The sequence below is a fragment of the Falco cherrug genome, chromosome 5 (assembly GCF_023634085.1).
Source record: "Falco cherrug isolate bFalChe1 chromosome 5, bFalChe1.pri, whole genome shotgun sequence".
In the NCBI taxonomy this organism is placed as follows: Eukaryota; Metazoa; Chordata; class Aves; order Falconiformes; family Falconidae; genus Falco; species Falco cherrug.
This window is the reverse complement of record NC_073701.1, coordinates 73,171,237-73,197,425: the sequence shown is the minus strand read 5'-3', so window position 1 is coordinate 73,197,425 and position 26,189 is coordinate 73,171,237. Positions and strand designations below refer to the sequence as shown.

Here is a 26,189-nt window from a genome sequence, read left to right as displayed (position 1 = left end):
GCATTTTGAAAGGTAAGACAGAGAGTATATTCTGGCACAGCTATAATTTTTCTTCTTAAAAAATTAATATATACAGTACAGGGAGTACTAAACAGCATAGTTCTGCTGATTGCAGTAAAGCAATGCACTTTCATACCTGTTAAGAACGTCACCTAAGGTCAATACACATTTACAGAATTTCTAAAAGGAACAACATCCTAATCAAATATAATGTTTTTAATCATTTAACAACACCTTTAATATTTGGTAACACTAACATAAAAATACTACTTCTAAGCCAGGTTTCTCATGTATTTGAGAAAGCTACTGAACTGAATTTCATAGCATTGTAGACAGACCACCAGTTTTATGCTCACTGCTGGGTTATTTTTCCTAGTGGGAATCATGTGTGAAAGTGCAATGGTTATAGGAAAGGCAGATAAAAAAGCAGCTGTTAATTTTATGTTAATTATGGGATACTTGAAATAGAGTGGCCATGGTCCAGAGTGAACAGTATGTGTTTAGTGAGAGATAGGTTACCAGGCACCGAGGTACATTTAAACATAGTTTTTTACAGCTCTTCTAAAACACTCTACAATTGTTTTTAAACATAGTCCTAAAGTCTTATAAGTTCAAATTTACCTGTTTGGCTTCATCAAAACAGACATCAGGACCCTTTCTGTATCTAGGTTGTTTGACCATTTCACAAGGATTTGGCCCTTCATCTGTTTCCCTGGTTAAGGAGCGTGACTCTTTTTCATGCATTGTGCATTAGCAGGATTAACGTTCTGTTTTTACTTTAGTGGGCAAAGAGAAGATTTATGATAATTCAGATAGTATTAAAATAAACATCAATAATCACAGTTCCTTGTTTAAATTAAACAAAATCAAACCAACCCTCCAGATAAATCAAAATCAAATACTCTTTTTTTAACACTGTTCTAATCAAGAAAAGAAACATACTGCATGACTTTTTAGAACCAGTACTTCCAGAACCATACACAAAATAAAAGCTGAGGGTTTTTTAAAGATATTTGTATAGCCTTTATTACCATTCCATAAATATTACAGAAAATATTTGATAAAGTAGTAAACTTTCAATGGTGCTGATTGGTTATAGCATATGTTACCACTGAGTTATTCTGCTAAAATGAAGATATACAGTAAAAGTGAAGAAGCCTGTTTGGAAGAGTAATGCTATATATTGCAGTGAAGGCCTGGTGAGAACTACTGGTTTTATTATGTATACACCTATCTTACCCCAAATATCATAGACAAGATCACCCCACTGTAGGCTTTGATACTAAACAACAAAATCTAATCAGATCTCATTAGCATGTCAGTGATGCAGACAAAGAAAATGCTGTCCGAGCAGTGCAACAGCAGGATAGAAATGGAAGCAGTGACATGCTATTAATTAGATAACTGTAAATGTGAGGTAATACTTTAGCTTATGTCTCTGAAATCTGTAATTGCTGATATTGAAGTGTTAATACTATACTCCACATTTGCCACAGGCTAACAAGGGACACAAATCATTGCGGCATAGTTGAAAAGCATGGATAGGGTAAACTGCAGAACTGTCTTATGTTGAAACCTGCTTATGTTACCATTCAGTAAGTTAAGCTGTTTTTATTCCACAGTTCGCAGTACACAAATTTAAAGCTAAGCTGGTGTTTTAAAAAAAAATGACCACCAATACTTTATTTCTCTTAGTAGCTCTAACTTGTACTTGAAGCAATCCTATACATGCACTGTTGTGTACTACAGCAGCTTCATTGCAATAAGTGGAGATACCCAATGAAAGAGAAGGCAAGAGGACTGGGAATTTAGTTCTACAGATCTACATCTGTCTTCATTCAGATGTTATCAGACCCACCTCCCCTTTCCTTTGCCAGGCCCCAGCTGAAAGGGGAGTCAAATCGCAGAAATATTCAAAAAGACAATGTGCACAAGCAAAGCTGTACCAGCAAAAAGGAAGCAGAGTCTAATAATAACCATCTGAATAGCACCCAAAGGTCATTCTGTCTGCTTGTGTGAGGTTATGCTACATCTGCATTTCACAATGTACCTTAGTTATAGAAAATAGAGAATGGCTTACTACTGCATAGTTGGAACAAAAATAAAATAGTTCATTTAGTCAACATAAGCCCACCCAGCTGCTCTGGCTGCCATTTGAGGTCATTTATTGCTTTCTAGAATGTTTGGGCCCCACAGGGAAATGCACGTTATGTGCCCATTTCCCATCCAACGTGCTTCATTTTCTATAGCGAGTCCTGACTAGGAATTCAGACAGTGACTACAGTTAATCAACCTGTCAGGGACTGGAGTGAATTAGAATATTAGGATATGTTTACACAGCTCTGTGATGACATGGATATTGCTTCCACCCCAACCTAGCTTCCTTTTCAGCCAAAGTGTAGATGGAATTCCAGTTTTATTGATATGGCAATGAAGGCATTGCTTGTGCCAAAGAAACTCGGTCATCTCTACCATCATCTGCTTTTCTTTCAGGAATGGGAGAGGCTGTCTCAACTAACTTCCTGACATGGACAAAGGTATTGCTAATTGTTTTCCATATTCTGTCACAATAATCCAAATTATGATTTGATTTACCATCTCTGGCGTGCTATCCTCAGGCACATATAACAGAGAAAAACTGAGGTTGAATTTCTCCTTGCCTAGAGTATGTATATGTTGGGTTTATGTATTTCCATCACCATCACCTACAGGTATCTACTGGAGTGAACAGGCTAAAGGCATAGAGATTGGCATGAAGGTGGTTGCAAATTAGAACAACTTTTTACATGTTTTTAATTTTAATGCATGGTTGCAAGGACTCTGCTTAGCATGTATACCACCTATGTCTCCAGCCAGCTCTGAAGAAATTCTGTGCTAACAGCTGGATAAACTTTAGCTTTTGATGGTTAAAGCAGTTTCCACAAAACGCAGTTCTCACTGGCACTGAGCACACACTAAAGCACTTTCATCACTTCACCTCAGTGTTGTAGGCATCAGTGCAGTATTCAGACTTTTCATGACCAAACACTCTCATGTTGGTGTTGCCGTTTTTTTTTATTTCTCTAGACAGACATACCCTTGTCTTTCCTAAAGGCTGAACAAACCCAGGAGTCTCAGACTCCCCTTGCCTGTCCTGTGCTCCAGATGCCAACCACCTTGGTGGCCCTTCACTGGACTTCCCCCAGGATGGCAGTGTGGTACTGGGAAGCCCCAAACTGTACACAGCACTTCAGATGTGGTCTTATCAGTGCTGAAAAGCTGGATGGATCAATTCTTCCAGCCTGCTGGCTACACTCTTGCTAACATAGCCCAGGATGTGACTGGTAAGGCATAGTGGCAACTGATGCTCAATTTCTTGTCCATCATGATCTTCAAGTCCTTTCCTGCAAAGCTATTTCCAGTAACTCCACCCCCAGTGTGTCCAGCTGCATGTCACTATTCTGTCCTGGATCCAAGACTTTGCATCTGCTTTTTGGAAACTTCATTAAGTTCCTGCGAGCCCTTTTCTGTTTAGGTCCTCACAAATAACAGCTTTGCTCTCTACCTCAGTGACTGCTGCCTCAGACGATTTGTGATATCATCCACAAACATCTGCTGCTACAAGTACTCCAATGGCAACCACGCTACTGATATGTACACAAACAGGCCGTTTTCTCCAAATATATTCCAGTATATCATAGTAAAAAATCAATCTGCATTACTAAATAACATGATTTTAAAGGATACCCGGCTTCTCAGCTTGCATAAGTGGCTTTGGGTCACAGGAGCGGCACAGCAGTTGGCTGTCACTAATAATGAATACTAGATTGGTGTTGGAAATCTTCTCTGCATGATAAAGTCTGTAAAAAAAGCCAACAAAAACCTATGTTTAAATGAAGCAAAGAAATCCATGTTTGAGAAGGACACACAGTATTGGAACAAAAGTAATCTAACTTCACAGATTCAGTCTGCCTGCTACTGTTTATCTTTCCCATTAATGAACAGCGAGAAACATTTATAATAAATTTTGTAATCTTTTTGACATTTCTATGGCTTCCCCTTTCAACTAGACTTATTAGTAGAAAAAATGGAAAAGAGCATAAAATGACTTTAATTGAGTTAATAGCTAGCTCTGTACTGCTGCAACAGTAGCTGTACTGAGAAATAACATCAGTTCAGCATCATTTCTTCCTCTAACAACACCGAGAAAACCCCCAACCACAAAAAGAAAGAAATAAACAAAACCCCAACACATAAACCTGTCTGTAAGAAGGGTGAGAAAGAGGTTTAGGGAATGTTTGTTCTGTATTGGATTTATATTTTTTGTATTTTTATGTACATACAATTCCAAGAAAGGCCTTTAAGTTAGTACAGTAACTTTCAATTTATAGATAATTGAATAGGCAGTATTATATCTTTAAACTAAAGATAATACGCTTCATGCCTCAGATACTAAAGGATTTTTTTTCAAGGATAATTTTCACGTACAATTGAAATTTATTAGAAAGGAAGACAGGCCTTCAAAAAAGCAGAGAAAAAAATCTTAACATTTCTTAGTCATTAATAAAATATATTCCATCTGCCAAACAGAGGTAAATTCAGTACAGTCTAATAGGTTAATTGCTTTTAGTGGATTCTAAATACATTTTCATACACATAAACTAGTAAGTAAGACTTTTCATATGGGTTGTTACCACTCTATACAGGCAAATTTTATTACCTAGGTGTGAATTGATCAGATTATTTCTGAAATTTCACAGATGTTCATACCACTGATTAAGTACAGTAAGAGGATAAAATACCTGTTAATTAAATAACTGATGATGTGATTACATATCTGGTTTGTTTTAACCAGCTTAAATTGTCCTTTCATACTCATTCACACACTGTGGCACTATTTTTGCAATATTAGCATAATAATTTCTGTAGTCTTTTAGTAAATTGAACTAAAGAATGCTTCTGTAAACTCTCCAGATTAAGAAAAAACCCAAAAAACCAAAAAAGAACAAACCACACAATCAAAACACAAATGAAAAAACTACAAAAAACAAAACCAAATCCCAAAATCCCAGCTTATGAGTTCTCTGTGCAACCAGGTACCATGCAGATACAAACTAGCAACATGGAGGAGGAAGTATGGAAGTGGGAAAAAAAGGTCTGAATGTTTTTGCTGTATCCACCATTCTCCAGTGTCCTGTCTTTCTTTCCTGACTTGAAATATTGTCTTCAAGAAGTGTGAAACCCCACTGTTAATTTCTAAGACATTCTCAGAAATCCTAATGTATGCAAACTTTCAACCCAGCAGGCTTTTGCATGAAACACAGATCTAGGTCCAAGTCACTATGTTTCTGAAGTATCTGATTTTTTTAACATTAAATATCATTTTGAATGGGCATATGGAGCCTGAAGAGTAATTCTTTTAATCACAAAACAAAACAGCATGGTTTGTTTATTAAGACCCACAGCTCTTAAATCATGAGTGCTACTGAACAGAAGGTAAATTTGAAGACAAATTGCATCATCTTCTTGACCATCAAAAATTCCAATACATAACCAGATTAAAGAAAATTATCTCGTTCTGAATATTGCAGCATGCTTTTAAGTTTATGTAATAAATTAAAAGAAAACAAAATGTAACAGGGATAGAAATACTATTCTCATGGAGCATATACAGGCCACAAACCAAAAATTTTAATAAAATGTTTCTATAATTCTTTAATTATTACACTTAAAATATACTCTAAAAAATACAAAAAGAATGCAATTTATCGTTTTACTGCCTAGATACTTCCCTGTCTTGCTTATGCAAGCTTGGTGTAACGAATGCAAAATATATTCTTTATTCTTCTAATAGTGTCATTTTCTTTTGTAAAATAAATGAATATCCAAAAATTATTATTTATAGTTAAGAAATTTTACCTGGAGCAGTTTATACAATCTACAATCCCACCAAAGGATTTATCATCATTTTCAAAGAAATACTGAGTTTGCTCAGTGATACAGCTTGTTTTAGGCAGGGCAGCACTGAAATCATCATCTTCCATGTCAGCTGATGAAAATAAAAAAATAAATAAATAAACAATGACATTTTTTAAGTCACAGGTGCAATGGGGAGACCCAACTATGGCAGGACTTACCTGCTTCAAGGAAACGTGGAAAAGTCAAGCTCAAAAACAGCTGCTGTAAGATAGACCTGAACACAGAAAGACAAGATACATCTGTATGTTAAAGACTCTGTCTTCTTGGTATTTTAACAGATGCTTAAAAACTCCTGAAATAAGATCTATTAACAATGACATTATCATGGCTTATTATCCTTTTGCCAGTTATTAAAGCTGTGTTTCTTTAAGCCTTACAGTTTTGACTCTGGTTTTCTTTTCACACTTTCTACCACGTCTTCTTTCACACTCGTATTTTATTCTGCTAGCATTTGTGCCCATAATTCACATAATGGAAATGCTGTCATGCCATCCATGTCCTCCTCTTACACCTCTGTGGGAAATGGAAGAGGCACGTTGGCATTCCTCTGACACTTAAACCAGCCGGAACTCCTTTTGAGCATACTTGGGGAAAATGCTTCTGAATTAGATACTTTACACTGATTAAAGTTCATCAAATTGCTCAGAAGGAGACAAACACTGGAATATTGCAAGTGTATTATAAAAATCATTACTGTAGCAGCTGGCTTTTAAAATCATCCCTATTCCTGCTCTCGAGGTACGGAATATGTTTTTTCTCCTAGATGCTACTAAAATGCTTAGGCTTAGAGAGCTCCATTTCTTTCAAATTCTTTTTCTTCACTCATGATCATATTTTCCCTATTTTCTTTACTTGAAGCAAGTACCAGCTTGCCACATACATGGCCCTTTCTCCTCTACCAACTTGTTAAAACAGCAGTTGCACCAGTTACATTCCTTGACTCATTGCGTCTGCTTAAACCTTCCTAAGCTGTATTTCCCTGTCATCACATTTTAGGTTTGCTTCTACCTGATGTCTCCTCATCTCATTCTGTCCTAATGCCTACCCTGCAGAGAGAAGGGACTGTATAACTTTACTCAACCTCAAAGATTCTTTCCTTTTCTCCTTATCCAGTGTGATCCATGTGTAAAGAAACTGAATTTGCCTGCCACCTTTCCAGCAGAGGCATTGCCTGAGGGAGCTCTGGATTCACATCCACAGCTTTGCGCCTCCAATCATCAGACAGTACACTGACCATCATGGATGAGAAGAGACCCAATGCCATGCAAGTGATGCAATTTGCTGACAGAAAATAGTAATCCTTCACAAAGGCTTACCACAGAATTTACTGGGTACTGACTGAAAAGGGCAGCCTGGGAAAACTTAAACCTTCTGAGTTAAAAAAGCATGAAGGAGAAATGACACATACTCTCTGAACTAAATGCTGATGGATCCCACAGAAATTTTGAAGATTATCACTCACACCTTTATCCCACATTGTTGCCTGAAACACTATAGTTTTCTTTAACAACCTGCTTTCTCCTATTTCCCTGCATTTGCTTTTGCCAGGTGCCTCACCGAGTCCATTTTTGGTCAGCTTTTTTCACTCTGCTCGCTTAATGGCCTTCTCTGCCTGCTTCTGATCTAGATTCCATTAAAAACATGTCCATAGAAAGTACTTTCATGTGGTGCTTTCAAGTTAAACATCATACAAAATAAACCTTAGGTCTAAATTGAGTCCAGACCACTGAGTCTGATTTGAAAACTGATAAACGAAAGTCTCTCTGCTTGAGAAGAGCTCAAGTTTCTCTTCTGGATTATTGCCCATCGCCAGTTTTTGAGGTCTGCTGTTTTCCAAGAAAACTGAGATTTTTGCTGTTGCTCTTAACCAAATGTAACCAACAATAAAAACCAATATACAATTTTCATAGTGCTATCTGTGAGAACATTACTGTGTTTGTTCATCTGCTATATACTTTAACTCATAAAGTAGGTAATTTATTCCATCTTGATAATTTGACAAAAAAAGTAAGCATCATTACTTTAGAAAAGGGAACAGTCTCCAAGGGGGCAATTCACACCAATGCAGAAGTATCACATCAGTCCCAATTACTTATCCCAACGTGGTGCTGAAGAAGCAGCTGACAGAGGTGTCTATCTACATGGCTCTCAAATAGGTAAAGTTATTTCTTGGCTATTATTAATAATGCCATATTACTAATGGTAATAACCAAGCCAAAATTGATAAAGTGAAAGATAAACCTAAGTAGCGGTGCAACCCTGCCTCTCTCAAGGTCAATCCCAAAACTCCACAGCAGTCCAAATATAAAAAACTTTTCCCCTCAGCTACAGAAAACGCTAGGACAATGACTGTAGAATTATCCCACATGCTTTATATGTATTTGCTTCCTTGAAGTAGTTCAGTGGTGCTTTTTAATTCCATTTCAAAGAACGAACAAATAATTATCATGAAAACTTAACTGAACTGTGCCGCCAGATAACATATTGGTTATCCTGCAGTCTAAGCAAGACTTCTATACATTTTGTAGTAGAGAAGGTTCATTGCCCACAAATTAGCGGGTCTCATTGACAACGTTTTAAACAAGACCTACAGGGCTTCTACTCCAGAAAATGAAGGCCAAAGAACCTGTACCTCCCCCCCAACAAATGAGCAAGAACGGCAAACTGGTAACAATGAGTGAGGAAAAGGCTGAGGCACTCAACAACTCTTTTGCCTCAGTCTCCACTGGCAACCTCTCTTACTGCACATCCCAAGTGGATGGACCATAAGGTGGGGACTGGAGGAGCAAAGTCCTTCCCACTGTAAGGGAAGATCAGGTTCATGACCACCTGGGGAAGCTGAATATACATGTCTATGGGACCTGACACAATGCATCCCAGAATCTCAAGGGAACTGGCTGATGTAGTTGCCAAGCCATGATACTTGAAAAGTCACAGCAGTCAGGTGAAATCCCTGGCAACTGGAAAAAGGCAAAAATTGCACCCATTTTTAAAAAGGGTAGAAAGGAGGACCCCGGGCTACTGACCTGTCAGCCTAACCTTTGTGCCTGAGAAGATCATGGAACAGATTCTCCTAGAAGCTACGGTAAGGCACACAGAGGACAGGGAGGTGACAATACAACTAGAACGGCTTCACCAAGGGCAAGTCCTGCCTGAACAACGTAGTGCCCTTCTCTGGTGGAGTGACTACATCAGTGGACTAGTGAAGAGCTATGGATGTCACTTGTCTGGACTTTGAAGGGCCTCTGACTTGGTGCCCCACAACATCCTTCTCTCTAAATCAGAGATATGGATTTGATGGGTGGACTGTTTGGTGGATAAGGAATTGGCTGGATGGTTGCATCCAGAGGGCAGTGGTCAATGGTTTAATGTCCAGATGCAGACTGGGGACAAGTAGTGTCCCTCAGGGAACCGTACTGGGACCAGTACTCTTCACCAATGACATAGTGGGATTGAGTGCACCGTCAGCACGTTTGCAGATGACACTGAGATGAGTGGTGCGGTTGACACAACTGAGGGATGGGATGCCATTCAGAAGGACCTGGACAAGCTGAAGAAGTGGATCTGTGTAAACCTCATGTGAACCTCACGGATTTCAACAAGGCCAAGTGCAAGGTTATGCACCTGGTTGTGCAACTCCACATATCATTACAGGCTGGCACATGAAGGGATTGAGAGCAGCCCTGTGAAGAAGGACTTGAGAGTACTGGTGGATGAAAATTTGGAAATGAGTTGGCAATGTGTACTTGCAGCCCAGAAAACCAACCATGTCCTGGGCTGCATCAAAAGAAGCGGGGCCAGAAGTTTGAGGGAGGTGATTCTGCCCCTCTGCTCTGCTCTTGTGCAACCCCACCTGGAGTACCGGCGTCCAGTTCTGGAGCCCTCAGCACAGGAAAGACATGGACTTGTTGGAGCAGGTCCAGAGGATGACGACAAAAATGATCAGAGGGATGGAACATCTCTCCTATAAGAGAAGTCTGAGATAATTGGGGTTGTTCAGCCCAGAGCAGTCTCCAGGGAGACTTATTGTGGCCTTTCAGTACTTAAAATGTGCTTATAAGAAAGATGAGGACAGACTTTTTCACAGGGCCTGTTGCAATAGGACATAGGGTAATGGTTTTAAATTAAAAGAGGGTAGATTCAGACTAGATATGAGGAAGACATTTTTTACAATGAAGGTGGTGAGACACTGGAATAGGTTGCCCAGAGAGGTGGTAGATGCCTTATCACTGGAAACACTCAAGACCAGGTTGGACAGAGCTCTGAGCAACCTGATCTAGTGGAAGATGCCCCTGTTCATTGCAGAGGTGGTTGGACTAGATGACCTTTTAAGGTCCATTTCAACTCAAATTATTCTGATTCGTGTGGTTTTGTAAAATGATTCATTGAAAAGCAAACATTGATTTTCTTACGGCTTCTTGCTAGAAAAAGGGAAAGACAATATTTTGAAATAGGGAGCCAAGTGATCAATAATTCTAAAAGTAATAATTTAACCTGAACCTTCACACCTGTCAATCAGGCTTAGACTATTAATTCCAACTCTGCTTCCTGAAGCTGATTTTGTAGAGTCAGAACACACAACCACAAAACCTAGCAAGAGTAGTTTCAAATTCAACTGTTGACAGAACACAGAATTTTTCCAAGGAGTTTGGAGACATAGTTAAAAATTTTCACCATAAGAAACAGCAGAAACAAAAGGTTCACAGCAGTTCTACAGAGGGAAGAAAAAGACTAACACAGTTTCAACCCATCAAATAATTGTAGTTTGGACATACAGAACTCCTACATACTTGTACTTACCAGGCAGCTGCTGAAGCCCACCATCCTAGATGCAAAATATCTGTTATCGTAGGCTGGGGAAAAAAAAAAAAAAACGACAACAACAACAACAGAGATTATGCTATTTGTATAAACACATGCAGACTTTTATGGGGATATCTGTCACCACACAAGGCTCTACTGACCACATAAGCAGAACGAAGTCCAGCTCCTTGCTTTGGTTCTTCTTCAGGATCGCAGACTGATTGATAGTCATACGATTTGTTAAAGGCATACAGGGACATGTTAATCAGGTTTCGCATCAGGCCAGGATCAATCTCACCAAAGAATCTTCCAATCTGATGAGGGAGAATATACAGAGATAAGTTAAAATATTTCCAAGTATTTTTCTCATAAAAAAGTGAACAGTTCTGATTCACTCCCCCCCCTTCCCCCCCCCCCCCCCCCCAATTCATCCAGTTGTGCTACTCATGTTTTTATTTCTTTCTTTGACTACTTCTCTCCCAAAAGCTTGGTTGGAGAGCTCAGTTAGACAGTAATTTTAAATGCATTATTAGTGAGACCACCCTGCTTGGGGAAGAGCAAGAGGAATATGAGAAAGAAGGTGTGCAGATGCCATACTACCTGCCCTCACCATCACAGCTACATTGGCAGCCTACTAGACGAAAGGCAGAGCACAAAGAATGCAACTTGCTAGAAGTATGGCATCTTGAACCATAAACAAGGCTGTGAAAAAGACTAACAAAATAACTGGAATTTCTGAAACAGCAAAACTTTTATGATTCAGAAATGTTATTCTTAGGGTAAGCTGAAAGTGAAATGCTGACTTTTTTCTCTTAAAACTTCTTCCTATTGTTTTCTACGTGTTGTCCTTAAAAATATACATACCTGTTGTGTATATTCATCCCGATTTGACATCAAAAGAAATCCACCATCATCAAGGATAACACAGTCCACATGCTATTGTAAGAAAGTGAAATATTTTTGCAGTAAGGATTTGTCAAGAGAACGGTAAGAAACTATTTTTTATTCAGCACTTTGGAAGCATCTTCAAATCTATGTGGCTCATGCTAAATCACAACCCCATAGTCAAGGACCAACATTAAGTTATAATAAGTAACATCAGTGTTATATCAGTGTTTCTATGAGTGTTATAAAAGTCTGTACAGATCTAAGACTCCCTTGTAACTAAATTATTAAAAGTTGCTTTGTAAATTCTTATTTGCTTAATACTTTTTTAGGTCTAAGAGTGCTATATCCTTATTAAATCTGATTATAACTTAATCTCAACTCATAATAAGGGACTACAACTTCACATGTGCTTCAGCCATGCTTAAAGTCCTTTTCCATTTGCACCTTTCAGTGGTAAGAATTTTAAGGACAGACTCTCAGCTGGCTAGTCATGATTATTTTCACTTGCCAAGGATTATAGTGGGTTTCTTCCAGGTGTCAGGTGCAGGAACGGAAAGCCCACTGGTTCCCTATACTTCGCACTTTGTGAAAGATCCTTGCAGTCAGAGATTGAAGAAATAGCAATGAGACCAAACAGAGAACCTCCCAGAGCACCATTTTTGCTGTAACTCTTGCATTTAATGATCTTCACACTCCACAAAAGAATTTACAGAAGACCTGAGCAGAGAAAGCTTTGAAGCACGTGGCAGAACCTGATACTGTGATAGCCCCTGAAGCTATGCTCTCCTGCATGCTAGCAGAGCTATGGGATTCCCAAATCCTGAATGGTCTGAAAGCAGAGGAGAGGAGGATGACTAATGACTGTTGAAGGGCACATTATGTACTCTGATGCTTTTCAGTTTGCATTTACCCTTCTCTAAGATACTTCTAGTGTTCATTTTCTCCAGTTTTTTATTTTTAATACATTCCCTTGCCTCAGGATCGGGTTCTTGCTTTGAAAATTACCATTATATTTTCCTCACATTTTCTTCACATCATTCTTTATTGCTTTTACTTTATTTTAATTCATCCCTCTAGTTCTTGTAACCTCATTGCAATGATTCTTACAACAACCACTTCATCTGTCTTTTATACCCTCTTTCACCCCCTCCCCTCCTAACCTTCACCTTTTTCAAGACACAAATAACTAAGTCCTGTTTTCTGTAAAATTAATCCTTAAATAATAATGATAGAAATGTTGTCTTAGATAAATCCTGAGAGAATCAGTGAATCTTTGCAATTTGCCATATATTCATAAACTGAATATATTCTTACCATACTGTTTCTCTCACAACCACAGATTTCACTGTTGCACTAAAAAAGAGAAGTACAGTAATCTTCACAAAAATGTTTCAGAAGAAACTGCATTTTACAGTTATATTAATCAATCAAGACAAGAACAAGTGATATGATTTTCAATACCACTAGATTAATTTAAATTAATTTTGACTGTGTGTCATTTATCACACATATCTGTGTGAACGACCCATATTCAGTAATTATCAACAGCACAATCTCTACTGTCTTTCACAAAGTCCCTCATACATCTCCCTTTTAAAGTATACTCAATATATTAGAGATAAATAGTTTGGAGGACTTGTCAGATGTCAGTGTTGTGAGTATAAAGCAAAAGAGAAAGAACATGTACATTTCCATGTGTTTGAGGTATGGAAAGAAAGACTAGAAAATATGCTGCAAAGTATCTTTTTCGACCATGAAATTTTTGCCAGTATCAAAGCATGTGATAAAGGAAGCCCACCATCTCCAGTAAGCTTTTATGGCTTTGACTACTAATTTTTTTTTTCTCTTTTTCTTGCATTAAGTATATACATACACATGTAACTGTCCCCTTGCATCATATCCCGAGCAAAACAACTACCAGATAATGCTGCAGTCATCTCAAATTAATTCTGAGATATTCCTTTCTTTCTCCTTTTCAGTTATGTATTTTTGCCCTTAACTGTTCTGACATTTAGGCAATGCATTTGCCTACCCATTGAACTACAGCTCTAATACCTACAACGGCCAGACACTGTTACCGATTCCCTTAATATACAACTAACCAAGCAATGTTGCATCACACAATTGTTCCATAATTGCCCTTATTTTGTGCCTCTCCTTTCCCAGTGTTCCATTAATTACTTATTTTTCCCTTCCATTTAGCCTTTCCCCCTTCCCATTTTCACCTAAGTTTTAGATATAAGGAATGAAAGGATTAAGCACCTATTTCATTAAGTTCTGCTAAAATGCTGTGATGTTGGTTGCGATATAAATCCTTACTGTTGACTGCTTACCTATCTTTCATATTAAATAAATATAGACTCACCAAATCTTTTGCAGATCTTAATCACTGCTACAGCATAATCTTATTAGGGAGTCTATTGGCTGGAATATGTCATTTTTCTTTGTCTTTACCCATGTTCTATAATTATGAAAGCAAGACACGTACAAAATACAGCCTATTTCAACATAGATTTATTTTGTGCATTTGGATGATTTAAATACCACAACTACTTGGCAACTATGCATCAGTGTGACTCCGGCACAAAGAGCTATTAGACCTATTTGTATCTGAAGCTTTGAGAAATGCAAATAAAGTTCAAAAAAAGACTTGGTCAATTGCTTACCAGGCTCTTGATTGTGGTTTTTGTGAAATTTTCCATCCAGCTGGTTGCGTCAATTTTTATCCCAACAACTAACAAGAAATACATGAAAGTCTTTTTTAGTAAAGTGAAAAAAAGAAAAAGAAAAAGAAAAAAGGTAACTGTAGAATCCTAAAAAAAAAAAAAAAAAAAGGGTGTGTTTTATAATAACATCTAAATTATTAAACTGGAAAAGGAGAAAATATGATTTTTGCTCTGTTGTCTGACCACCAATATCCTTCATGAGACTAATAAATTAAGCACTCTTACTCAAACACAACCAGATCTTTGGCTTGATTTCCACCAGAAAGATTAAAACAGTCTCAGAGAAAAGAATGTTATATAAAGTGAAGTTCCTTTGAAATCTCAATTAAATTTCTAATTCACTGTTGAGCAACAACCAAGTAACTACTGTATTTAGAGTTTCAGCACCACTCTGTCTTACCTGCTGGTTTCAGAAGCTTCCCATTAATTGTTATTTCCACAGCCTTGCTTACCATAATACCTGTTTCATAGCTATTGGCACCACTTTCTGTGAGTATAGAAAGGGGGAAAAAAGTTAGGGTGTAATAAAAGCCTCTTCCTCTGAAACTGAAATTAATGATTATTCAAATACCCAGCATGATTTAAAAAAAAAATCCTTTTTCAAAAGCACTGATCCAGCTGTACTATGCATTTATCATCTGTAATAGCTCAGATCACAAACATCTGGATGACTAAAAGGAATAGTTTTGTTTACTTTTCTCCATTCATGTTTTGTACATGGTTTCACTGCTTCAAAAAGTTACTGTAGCCTTTTTTCCCCCTGCAAAAAGAGCCATGAATAGCTTAACACATGTGAGCAGCTCTGTTAAAACCAGGATCAGAGCCAAAGATTTTATCCTTCTGTCGTCTGTGTATTTTTCAATGCAGGGTATACTGACACCACTCACTAACCAACAATTACTTCTCTGACGAACTTCAGCCTGTTTTCAACACCGCTCAGTATGAAAAAGCAAGTTAAAAGTACATTCCCTGGAGCTCTTTGAGGAACAACAAAGGCTTCAGGGAATTTAGTTAATAACCTTCCTAATATTTTATTGAGAAAAGATGCAGTAAGTAAGTATGACATAAGAGCAATAAAAGATCCCATATGTTTAAGAAGGAGTATGTCATTTGTCGTAGCATCTGCTTTTAAATGAGCTTGGCAAGGTTAATGCTGCTCACATTAGTAACAAGCACTTACTATTGTGCATATATAGGTTTTAAATATCAGAGTATTCCAGGCAAGCTGGTTTTGGTGAATAACTGCAACTTGAAATCAAATTCAGAAGCAAAGTTTAAATTAAGCAGTGGTGCAGTGGACAGAGTTGTGGTCTCTGGGTCCTTATACCTGCTCCCCCAAGTTAGGTTTGGTGCTGAGGAACTATATAGAACTCAGCTCAAATAAGTCTTTTTTTAGTAGTGTTATTGTGCCCGAGTGCATTTTTCTTTCACTTCCTTTTAAAATAATTCTGCCAACACATGTCTGTAAAACACTGTTTCAGTATAATAAATGAACACCAGTACTCTGCATGTTTTCAGCTTTGTTAATTCTGAGCGTACACGGCCACCCGAGTCAATGACAAATTATGATGCCCCTTGTTTAGTGCCCTCCTAGCTACCTTTTCCTTAATAATGGATGATATATTTTTCCTTATGAAGTGTCCCACTTGCATCCTTTGTCAGTGACCTCAACTGCTATGGGAAACTTCCACAACTACACTTATATTGGACTAGCCAGCTCTGACATTTCTAAACAGCGATGACTTACTGTTGTAGTATGGAGCTGTGAAAATATAGTTGTCATTATCTAAACTCCGTTTATAGAAGCTGACTTCATAGGTTTCAGCATTTTCCAACCAATCTTCTCCTGCCCTAATCACAAAAAAATAGAGATCAAAAGAAAGACAGAATCTCATTAAAGTTCTGCTGCAGGTTTTTTCATTGTTTTTTGTTGTTGTAGTTGGTTTTTTCCTTCCCATGTTTCACAGTTGTAAATGTGAGATTCATTCATATAGTCCTCAGACTTTGTCAGCTTTCACTGGTTAACTGCCAGGTATAATTAGAATTAAAAAAAATAAAAGAAAAAAAAACAAAAAAAAAAGAATTCTTGGACCAACACAGATCTTGTCCCATAATTTTTAGATATATTGAGACAAATATAAATGCAATACTACTCACAACAAAATATAAACAAAACTTCATAGAACATGCTATCTCTTGAGAAATCACCCCAAAAGATTTTTAATAATTAATAACACCAAAACAGAAAAGAAACGGAGTAAAATTCATTGCTTTTTTTCCCTTTTTGGAGAAACACAGAATAACCTAAGAAAATAGATAAATTTGCCATTTACCAGTATATCTGTACTGGTGTCCTCATTATCCCTGGTCACTGATGTGGGCATCGAGTTCATTACACAACCATTTTCACATTCCTTTTTTGCCCTTTGGTAAAATACATTTTTCTCTCTTGAGGTCCCTGGACCATTTGGTCTGCTCTTATTAGTCTAAAAAAAAATTGCCTACGGCTTTACAGTATTTGCAGCCTTCCAGCCTGCCAAATAAATGAGTGCTTAGGACTAATTAGGGATTAGCATGGCCCCACTACTGCTGCAAGGGCACTGGTTTTACTGCTGCTTTACAGTGATTTGAAACTTGGATTACAAGGACCTGTTATGGAAATAATATTACAGATCAGTTTCAAGCAGTGACACATGTAAAATCAAAGAAAAACAAGACTTCCCATTCATTTCATAGTTATCAGTACAGATATTTTCATTCAATAAATCCAATATTTAACATTCCACCCTTTCAAGTTTCAAAACTGCCATAGTATACTACTTTATAATAAATATTACCTTTTGGGGAACACTCTAGTAATTCCACCATCTGTAACAACAAATTGCGCAACAACTCCATCACTGTAAACAAAAATAAGATTTAAAATGAAAACTGGCTGAAATCCTTACAAGTTCCTACATCAAGGGTTGCCATTTAACTGCATAACTGTGAATTAAACATCTATCCTGTGTAAATGTTAACTGTGTATCTAGATATACACACATGTATTTTATTATCAAACTTTGAAATGAATCAAAAAATCAGTCAATAAAAAGAATACTTACAGAGACAATTTACTCCAGTAACGTTGGGCAAGTTCATTTGTAAATCCTGCATCCAGCAAAACTCTAATAACCATATCAGTATTACCTATCGAAAGAGTTAAGACACTCATCTGAAACCATATGACATGGAGTTTCATTAAATGGCTAAAATTTAATTCTTATTTTTCAAGATGCTACGGTCACAAAAATCAGGCTATTTCTATTAGACATACTGTCTACTTCAAATAACATTAAGTATGTGATGTTAAAAAGATTGCTGTCACATTGTTGACTTCATTTAAACTTTTCCTTCAGTGTATCCTAAGAAACTATCATTGTGTTATAGGAATAAGCAAGGTGATAAGGGCACAGGTCCCAGCTTTGCAAAGCTCCTATGTTGAATTTGAAATTAACCTACTTTTAAAGCATGTTTTCATTCAAATGCTTTTTATCTCAAGTTATGCAATGAAACAACACTAAATTCTTTGTTATACTTACTCTTACATGCTACAAATTTTAAGTCAAAGCCTCTCAAAAACCCCTATCTGCCATCTGAAAATGGGTACAAGGAAATAAACTAATGTTGAATTAGTAGCTTAGATGGATATGCCATTTTAAAAATATTTTTGAAAAGATGGTTCAGTGCTTCCCAAGCATCTTTTTCAGTAGAACTTTGCAGGAGAAACTTCTATGAATAGTGAACAGATGTAAGCACACACTTTAATACAGGTTTTGACACTACAGAAAATAAAGCAGGGCTAAATTTGAGCTGAATAATGTAAAGGGCTCTTGGTCTTCAATGTCACACAGTAAAACGGCGGTAAATCAGTTGTTCCATGACTAGAACCTGCACCTCTGAATTTTGCCAAACCCCAGCTGCTCAGCCTTGCTGAGGAGGTTGAGAACTCCTGGGGAAAAATAAAGATAAAACCCCAACTTTTCTTCAGTTGTTCAATAGAAAGCCATGACATGCCCTGTGCTTCACCCTAAGTTTCAGATTCCAGAATACTGATATTGACCTTTTTTTTAAAAAATGCCCTAATTTAATCTGTTTTCGCAAAACAGATCAGTAAGGACATGGATTTGGGTTTTGAAAAGCTCCATAAGCTTTAGCTAAAAGGCTTTTTCATAAAATCCACTGAAACCTGGATGTGTGAGAACGCTATGCGCAAAGCTAGCAGCTCTGATTTACCAGCGGGAAGCACTGTCTCATATCACCTTAATACATTAATTTAATTCTCTTCAGATATATTTACATAGCTTAGCTAGGTAAACTTGTAAAACTGCATTGAATGTCACAGACTCACCTTCCCTATTCACAAGCACAATGTCATAATGCAGGATGTAATATAAATTAGGGTACCGCTTTAAAAATATTTCTTCAGCTGGAAGTAATGACAAACCTCGACTAATTGACATGAGGATGAAATTTGGAGGGCCTTGTTGCCTCCACATTTTCCTAGAAATTAAACTGATATTCTACCCGAATATAAGCATCAAAATATGTCTCTCTCAGAGTGGTATTTATCTCTGCTGACACAGACTCCTTATATTTTACTGGATGCATTTTTTTGTTTAGGACTCCCTTGCACTGCAGGCACCGCCCCAAAGTGGGACTTGCTTACTTACCTAAAGCAGATGTTGAAGACAAGTCGGGTGAATTTCTCCTACTGTCCCCTTAATAACAACAGCAGTAGCTGTTGCACTTTCTGGCTAACTTCCATCAGGTTGAGTTGGATGGGGTGAGTCAAAATATAACAGACATTACACTTATAGTACATAGATTATTTCAGTTTGAGGATTTGACTAGTTATTCCTTTAGGAAAGCATTTTTAGCAGAGAGAATTTCTATAGCCAGTGTTTCTTTTAGTCAATGCTGTCTATTTATTCTGGAGACTATTTTTCAAGTAACTTAGTTATTAGAAAAAAGAAGAAGAAAAAGTGAATTTTGTTGTGGATTCCAAAGTGAAATATAGTGATAATTTGATAATATTTTGGTGTACTTACTTGCTAAGCCCTAGTGTATACTGCAATATCACTAAATGTGTCCTCAATATTTGCTTACAGAACTAGTGAATATAAACCTAGATTTTTCAAATTTTAACTGGTTTAATCATTTGAGGCGAGTGCGTTCATGTCCAAGATTGAGTCAAGGGACTCAAGTAAAATTTCAGTCAGTCAGCAAAGTGTCAGTGAATAAGATCATCCTGTTAAAAACAACAAACACACCCCCACCCCCACCCCCAGTAGCCTTTTGTGAGATCTCCTAAGTGGACATTCCTTCAGTTACATAGTCTAGCAGAAAGATTTTTACTGAACTGATCAGTGTTCTCTGACAGCAACATGTTTAAAAGACTCAGGGAATGTAAGGCGAAAAAAAAGTTTATTCCAACTGTTTATGAATTATTAACAATGCTAAACAGACTTGTACAGATAAACAAATCTATACGTTGAATTTTTCATGAGAACAAGACTTTAACATGATACTGATGGTTTGTTCAAAAGCATAACTCCTTATTTATTCTAAATGGAGTTTAAGGCCCAATTTCAAAATGTGAATACCTTTCCAAAGCCCAGTGCGCACCCCTGCAGCAGTTACATGAATCTGGGATCTTAAAAAACTCAAGCTCAAGCAAGATCTCTTTAACCAAATTGTGAACCAGCAATAGAACCTCCTTATCCTCTATGCTGGTTATTGGTTATTTAGGTGGTTGTGCTCCTCTTCTTTACTTCTTTGGGTTATATAAACTGACAAGAAAGAAGACTGAAGATTTCATTACAAGATTTTGCAGTCTATTTGAGAGTTACTTTGGCTGATATCCTTAAGAGAATGAACTATGTATTTAAAATACTTGGGAGTGTATTAACATGAACAGGTAGTTATTTGCTGCTAGAACAGAGTGCTGAGAGGAATGTAGAAAACCCTGGCTGCAGAACTGCAAACTGCTTTTACATTCTCTACCTTGGGTAGAAAATTCCAACACTACATGTATTTCTACTAAAAAATAATCAGTGAAGATAAAAACCAAACTCACATGATTTGGCCATGAAAGCTGCCATTTTTTGCTAATTCTCATTTATAAGTATTTTCCTAAGGAAAAAAAATCAGTGAATTGAGAATAATACTTACATGACGGACTGCTTGGAGTATTTCTGTCAATAAATTCATTGAAATTTAATAGAAATTCAGTGTTGTTTTCTGATTTTTTTACATCATTACAGTATTCTCTGAAAAACAACAAAACATCAGTCTTCTCAGATGTTTCCTTTGCTACTAAAGCAGATAAATATGGCTCAGCAGTTATGAAGTCCAAAGAGGATTGCGCAACTACAATGAGGTGAATGCCACTGCTATATCCATTGACTACCATAGTCAATATTGAATGCTGACCGTATCAAATATTTCAGGCATCTACAGGAAATAAAGTGTCTGCCTAAATCTGAATTACAAGACAACTCCATATATGAGATAAGGCATAGATTCCCAGAAAAAATGTAGAGAAAAGAAGCTGGGTTCATTAACATTGATAATATACAGCTGTGGGCTGGCTTCAGGGGCGGTGGCTTGGCTGATAAGGTGCAGCCATGGCTGGTTGCTGCTAAGTAGTTAAATAGCTCTAAGGGGTATGGAAGAGGAGCAGCCAATAGAGAGAGATCTGGAAAGGGAGGAGAGAGAGTGTACCAGGGCTGAGAAGGGACAAGGAGAGAGGCAAAAAGCAGTGGGACTGGCCTGAAGAGTATGAAGAAACAGCACGAACAGTAGATGGACCTTTGAGACCTTGCAGGGGATTGATGACTGTACTGGGGCAAGACATGCTAACTACTTATTGACGTTAACTTGGTATGTGATGGTGAAAGACCTTGTTGCAGCTGGCTAGTTTTGGGAGTGCTGTGACAAAAAAAGCACTCAGGGCTAGTGTAGGCCGTGAAATTAGGAGATCATAGTCTGTAAACTAAACAAGAAGATGCCCAGTAAATTTAGATGGCTCCTGGGTTAAACTGTACTGAAAAGTACGTGAGCTGCTGATTAAAACATAGTCACATCATGCTCAACTAAGGCCAGATTTATGGGATGAGGTCCTATCCTCTGAGAAGTCTTAAAGGCAATTTTAATAGGGTACATAGCAGATAAGCATAGAAACACTCTTTTGACATATGCAGAACAGATAAACAGTAGACTACTGTCCTTTACATAATGTAATAAAATAAAGCAATATATCATTGGGTAATTCACTGAATGCAAGCAAGCATAATGAAAGTCACTGGGCATCTTGAAGGCAAATATTAGGTGGTGAGTGGCATTAAACAACTTTAATTAAAATGTAAAGCATATTCAGCAGTAAAGCAGGGAGCTCTCTTTTTAAATGAGCTTTTTATATTAAATTAATATTACGAACAAAAGAAGTCTGTTCAAGTATTTCATATGAATAAGCTATCTTATTACCCTTTACCGTGATCCTGAAAGACTACATGCAGAATTTGCCTTATTGTACCAACACTCACGTTTAAACCAAGTTCCATATAAAACAGGCTTTGCTCATGTAGAATAGCATAACAACTAAGGACTTGCTGGAAACTGCTACTTGGTACCATTGATTATCAATAACATCAGCCCTTCAGGAAAAATTAAATTATACAGTTAAGCTGAGAATACATTTGAAGATAGAAGACTGGTTTACATACCAATCAATTTATTCAGTGAAATCAATCTATTCATTGAAAATTAAAAGGATATTTATATGATAAATAAGAAATTAAACACTTCTTAATTGATATCAATGGTACAGTATTTCCTTTATCATAACTACCTTTTCAAGGAACTTAATTTTTAAAAACTATTTATCATACCATGTTTCCCTTGCAAATCTACATTTACAAGGGCAACAAGGACATCACAGTTTCACATGAAAAAACAGGGAACTAATGAACTTACTTGGTCAATTTTCAATGACTCAATCTTTTTATGTTTATTGATTCAAAAATTAATTAATTCTTAAGTGACAGAGAGCTTTGGAACACTATCTTGAAGTTTGGAAATATCTCGAGGTAAGTATTATGGTACCTATTTCACAAATGACAAGCTAAAGTACAAAGCTGTAAAATCTTAAAAGTCACAACCACAAGAAATGAACAGACGTGTATAAGATTTCCATTAAAACATCAATATCAGATTTTAGAGCTCTCCTTGATTAATATAAACAGGAATTAGAGCCTGAAGATGTTATATACACTCCAACAAGAAAAGACTGATCTTGTAAAACAAGAATTTAATAAGTAGTCTTTTACTTAATATTTTTTCCCCAAATGAGGCTTTATTGGTCAAGTCTGTATTTTGTAATTTTGTAAATGTCATTAATTTGATCAAATGCCTATTTACTGCTGAAATAATATTTATTACTGGGAAATTAACCAACCTGGGTGCTATAAACGTATAGCCAGCTTCATCAAAATGATCAAGCTTCAGTGTTTCTGAATCTACAAAGATGAAGAGTAAATATCAAGTAAGTAAATTGGGCTTTTTGCCACCATTTTTCTTCTCAAAACATGTGATGAGCTTTTGCATGCATCCATGAACTTAGAAATGTTTATTTTTATACACTTTCTTACTAATATACTGTATATTTCTCAGTATAGGACAAAATTACTTGATTATTATATACAACACACTCCTGGCAACAATAATGTATTTAACAACTTAGAGAAGACATTTCATTAGCATGTCAACATGAAAACATATGAGATGTTTTCATTAGAATTACAATTCAATACAAAGAAATATTTGGGACACTGAGTTGTCAGAACATGAAGGAAAATGCTTGTAGTATTTTCTGCAATAAAGTCTAAAATATTTATCCATATAAGCATCACTGTCAATGCTACTGATAATAATGGCTTTAAAAGCTGGTATCACTGAACACTGATAAGACCAGACAAAAAAGGATTAGAGATTAGCAACATATTGAAATGTGCATGAAAACATAAAGAAACCTTCACATCTTGTTTTTGGTTTCGGTTGTTTGTTTTTTTTTCTCCTTTCTATTGCTATGGTACCCAATGATCATGGGGAAAATCCTGAGATGAGGAATACAGAGGAGAATATCCAGTAGGAATAGAAATATAAGTGAAAAATATCAACTGCAGTAAAACAGAAGGAAATTGAGCAACAAGAATATACTTGCCCTTTTTGATTGTCACTATCCATCAGAAAGAGAAAGCAGGGAAACAGAAAAAAACAGGGTAAAGCAAAAGGGGTCACAAACCAATATTTTATTCAAACAGACCCTTGAATAAAAATATTGTACATAGATCAAAGGTTCAATTTACATACAGCTGTAGTCTGGAAAAAAGACAAACATCTTTGAAGACCGAAGAATATGTCCTCCTCAATTATTTCTCAAGTACCTTCTATATACTGTGGCTATTTCAAGGGTCTGTTTTGCAGGTTATATTGATATGAGTGCAAAACCAGATGATCTAATCCATCAAAAGAACTATATTTACTCACTAAAACTTCAGTTTTAAACTATTTACTATTTGACAAAGTTACAAAATAAAACACTGATTATTAAAACTTGCCATATTCTACTTCATGTGCAGGAGCCGATGGTAGAGGACAGTGATTTAGTGCTAACCAAGTTTTCCCTAAACTAACAGTATCTATGCCTGTCAGAGAGATTCATAGTGCTTTTCTAACTTTCTATTTAACTGCAGATTTGTTCAAGTTTATCCTAACACTTGGATAAAGTTAAAAGGATGTGATGGGTCCTATTTTGTCTACTATCTAAATTAAAATTCAGCTACACCTAATAAACAATAAGCATTGGAATACTCACAAGTATAATTTCCAGTTATCTCTCCAGAATCTGTAAATAGCTTAAAATTAGTCTAATCCAAAAATACATTACAAACATCCACTAAAAGATTGCAAAATGCAAAATAAAACCCTAGCTGCAAGCCAAACCAAGCAGCGTTTTCACATTAATCTATTCCTATGGGCAGCAGAGGTAATTTGCTAAATATTATTCTGTAACTGCTGTAAAAATAATGAAAAAATGCTTTACTATTATAGGCTATACCATGACACTTAGCTAAAAGAATGAAAAGAAACAGCATACAGACCCTTAAAATGACAGCAACAGAGGATACACAAAGCAATGATTCTATAGGCACAGAGCAAAGGGGAAGGGATTGTCAGTGGAGCTGGGGTACCTGCACATATTCTATTTTTATAGAATATTTCTTGTACCTTGGGTGTTGCAATGGGTTAGAATCATTGCTGCAGATTTGGGGTGCATCATGATAACATCAGCAAATTCCACAAAATTTATGAATTCTAAACATTGCTTTTTTAAGTGAATCTGAGACTTGGCAATACTGGACAAAACCAGGGAACCTTCATAGTACTTACATCTGGCTTGAGTTATTGGTTCTTCTATTTTGGCTTTAATATAATAAAAGCTGTATGATGGTAACACCAATGCCAAACTGCAATAGAAAAGACACAAGTAACACAATTATCTTATTTAAAGCAGTTTTCCAGTTTAAGCTTCTATGTGTTTTGAAAGCAATTAACAAGTTCGGGTGTTGGATCATCATGAAATGAGATTATAGTGACATACCAGCCTCACACTTCGTAATAGGCACAAGCAGGTTCATGAAGTTCCCCTGTGTTTGTTTTCATTCATTTCATTTTATCATTTTACACCCTTAAGCATAAATGCACATTTTAATAGATAGGCAAGGAATTTCCAAATAATTGCAAATAATAAAATACATTTTTTATTTAATACATTTAGTATCCCTACTAATTTAGTATTTGTGTAACACAAGCCAGAGTGATCACTGCCTACAAAAACCACCACATACTACCGCACTGATATGCCATGCATGGCATAATGACAGACTTTTTGTACTAATAAAACAACTAATGATCGGATGTTTGTTAGGACAAATCGGTGTTCATTAAGAAACATATCTGTCAATATCTGAATTCATATTACATTCAAGATGAAAAATATTTTCTTGAATCATGCAGTCACCACTAAAACCTTTGAACATCATTGTGTAATAACATTTTAAGATTGGCAAAGCATTTGCAATGTATTTTCCTTTCAATTATAGTTAGTTTTGTTCAAAAAATATAGGATTTCTTTCTGCAACTAAATTCAATACGTGTGTAGCGAGTTCAGTTCTAAAAAAGTTAGTAAAGGACAGGAGGTATGAGTAATCATTAAAGTGGTACCATCTCCCATATTGCATCCTTAATTTTAGCACTCTGATTTCATCACTGTAGAGCTGCAATGCTTTCTAATGGATAGCTGCAGAAATTAACATTTAAAAAGTTGTACAATTGAGCCATAAATGAGATGACCTTTAATGATACTTTTGCCACTTAAACAGAATGTAAATGAGATGCTGAATATTTAGTGATAGCCTTCTACCAATTCTCCTCTAGGGAAATCAGTAGCAGTTTACCTGTCATTAACAGTTACTGCTAGTAGAAATTGCTAATTAAAATCTATAATTTTATGTTTAATAGGTTTTCTGCAATGTGACTCCATGGATTTATTGCTGTGTCTCATGCCAGGGAGCTCAGTAAGAATTAAGAAGTTGTATAAATCAAATGTATTTCTTTACTGATTGCTAGATGGCATAGTCTGATAAAAAAACTTTCTTTTCTTACAGAGTACAAAGATCGAGGCAGTTCATTATAAAAATAGGATGCTGAAGA

The 26,189-nt window shown here is 36.4% G+C and overlaps 1 protein-coding gene across 10 annotated transcripts in view; it reads right to left on the bottom strand.

Annotated features, from left to right (window-relative positions):
• The window catches only part of CACNA2D1 (calcium voltage-gated channel auxiliary subunit alpha2delta 1), a 433,696-nt gene that overhangs the window by 12,809 nt on the left and 394,698 nt on the right, over positions 1–26,189 (bottom strand). For 5 of the 10 annotated variants that reach the window (XM_055712038.1, XM_055712037.1, XM_055712041.1 and 2 more), the window contains 16 exons: positions 24,852–24,943; positions 22,873–22,933; positions 20,589–20,686; positions 17,480–17,564; positions 17,213–17,275; positions 16,123–16,226; positions 14,776–14,862; positions 14,316–14,383; positions 12,964–13,002; positions 11,626–11,697; positions 10,923–11,075; positions 10,759–10,811; positions 6,117–6,172; positions 5,899–6,028; positions 3,727–3,839; positions 622–704 (listed from right to left, as the gene is read on the bottom strand). In XM_055712038.1, the coding sequence (XP_055568013.1) occupies positions 622–704; positions 3,727–3,839; positions 5,899–6,028; positions 6,117–6,172; positions 10,759–10,811; positions 10,923–11,075; positions 11,626–11,697; positions 12,964–13,002; positions 14,316–14,383; positions 14,776–14,862; positions 16,123–16,226; positions 17,213–17,275; positions 17,480–17,564; positions 20,589–20,686; positions 22,873–22,933; positions 24,852–24,943 (1,357 nt within the window). The remainder of the gene's footprint in view (positions 1–621; positions 705–3,726; positions 3,840–5,898; positions 6,029–6,116; positions 6,173–10,758; positions 10,812–10,922; positions 11,076–11,625; positions 11,698–12,963; positions 13,003–14,315; positions 14,384–14,775; positions 14,863–16,122; positions 16,227–17,212; positions 17,276–17,479; positions 17,565–20,588; positions 20,687–22,872; positions 22,934–24,851; positions 24,944–26,189) is intronic. The other 5 variants (XM_027811460.2, XM_027811463.2, XM_055712042.1 and 2 more) reach the window with 1 other exon arrangement.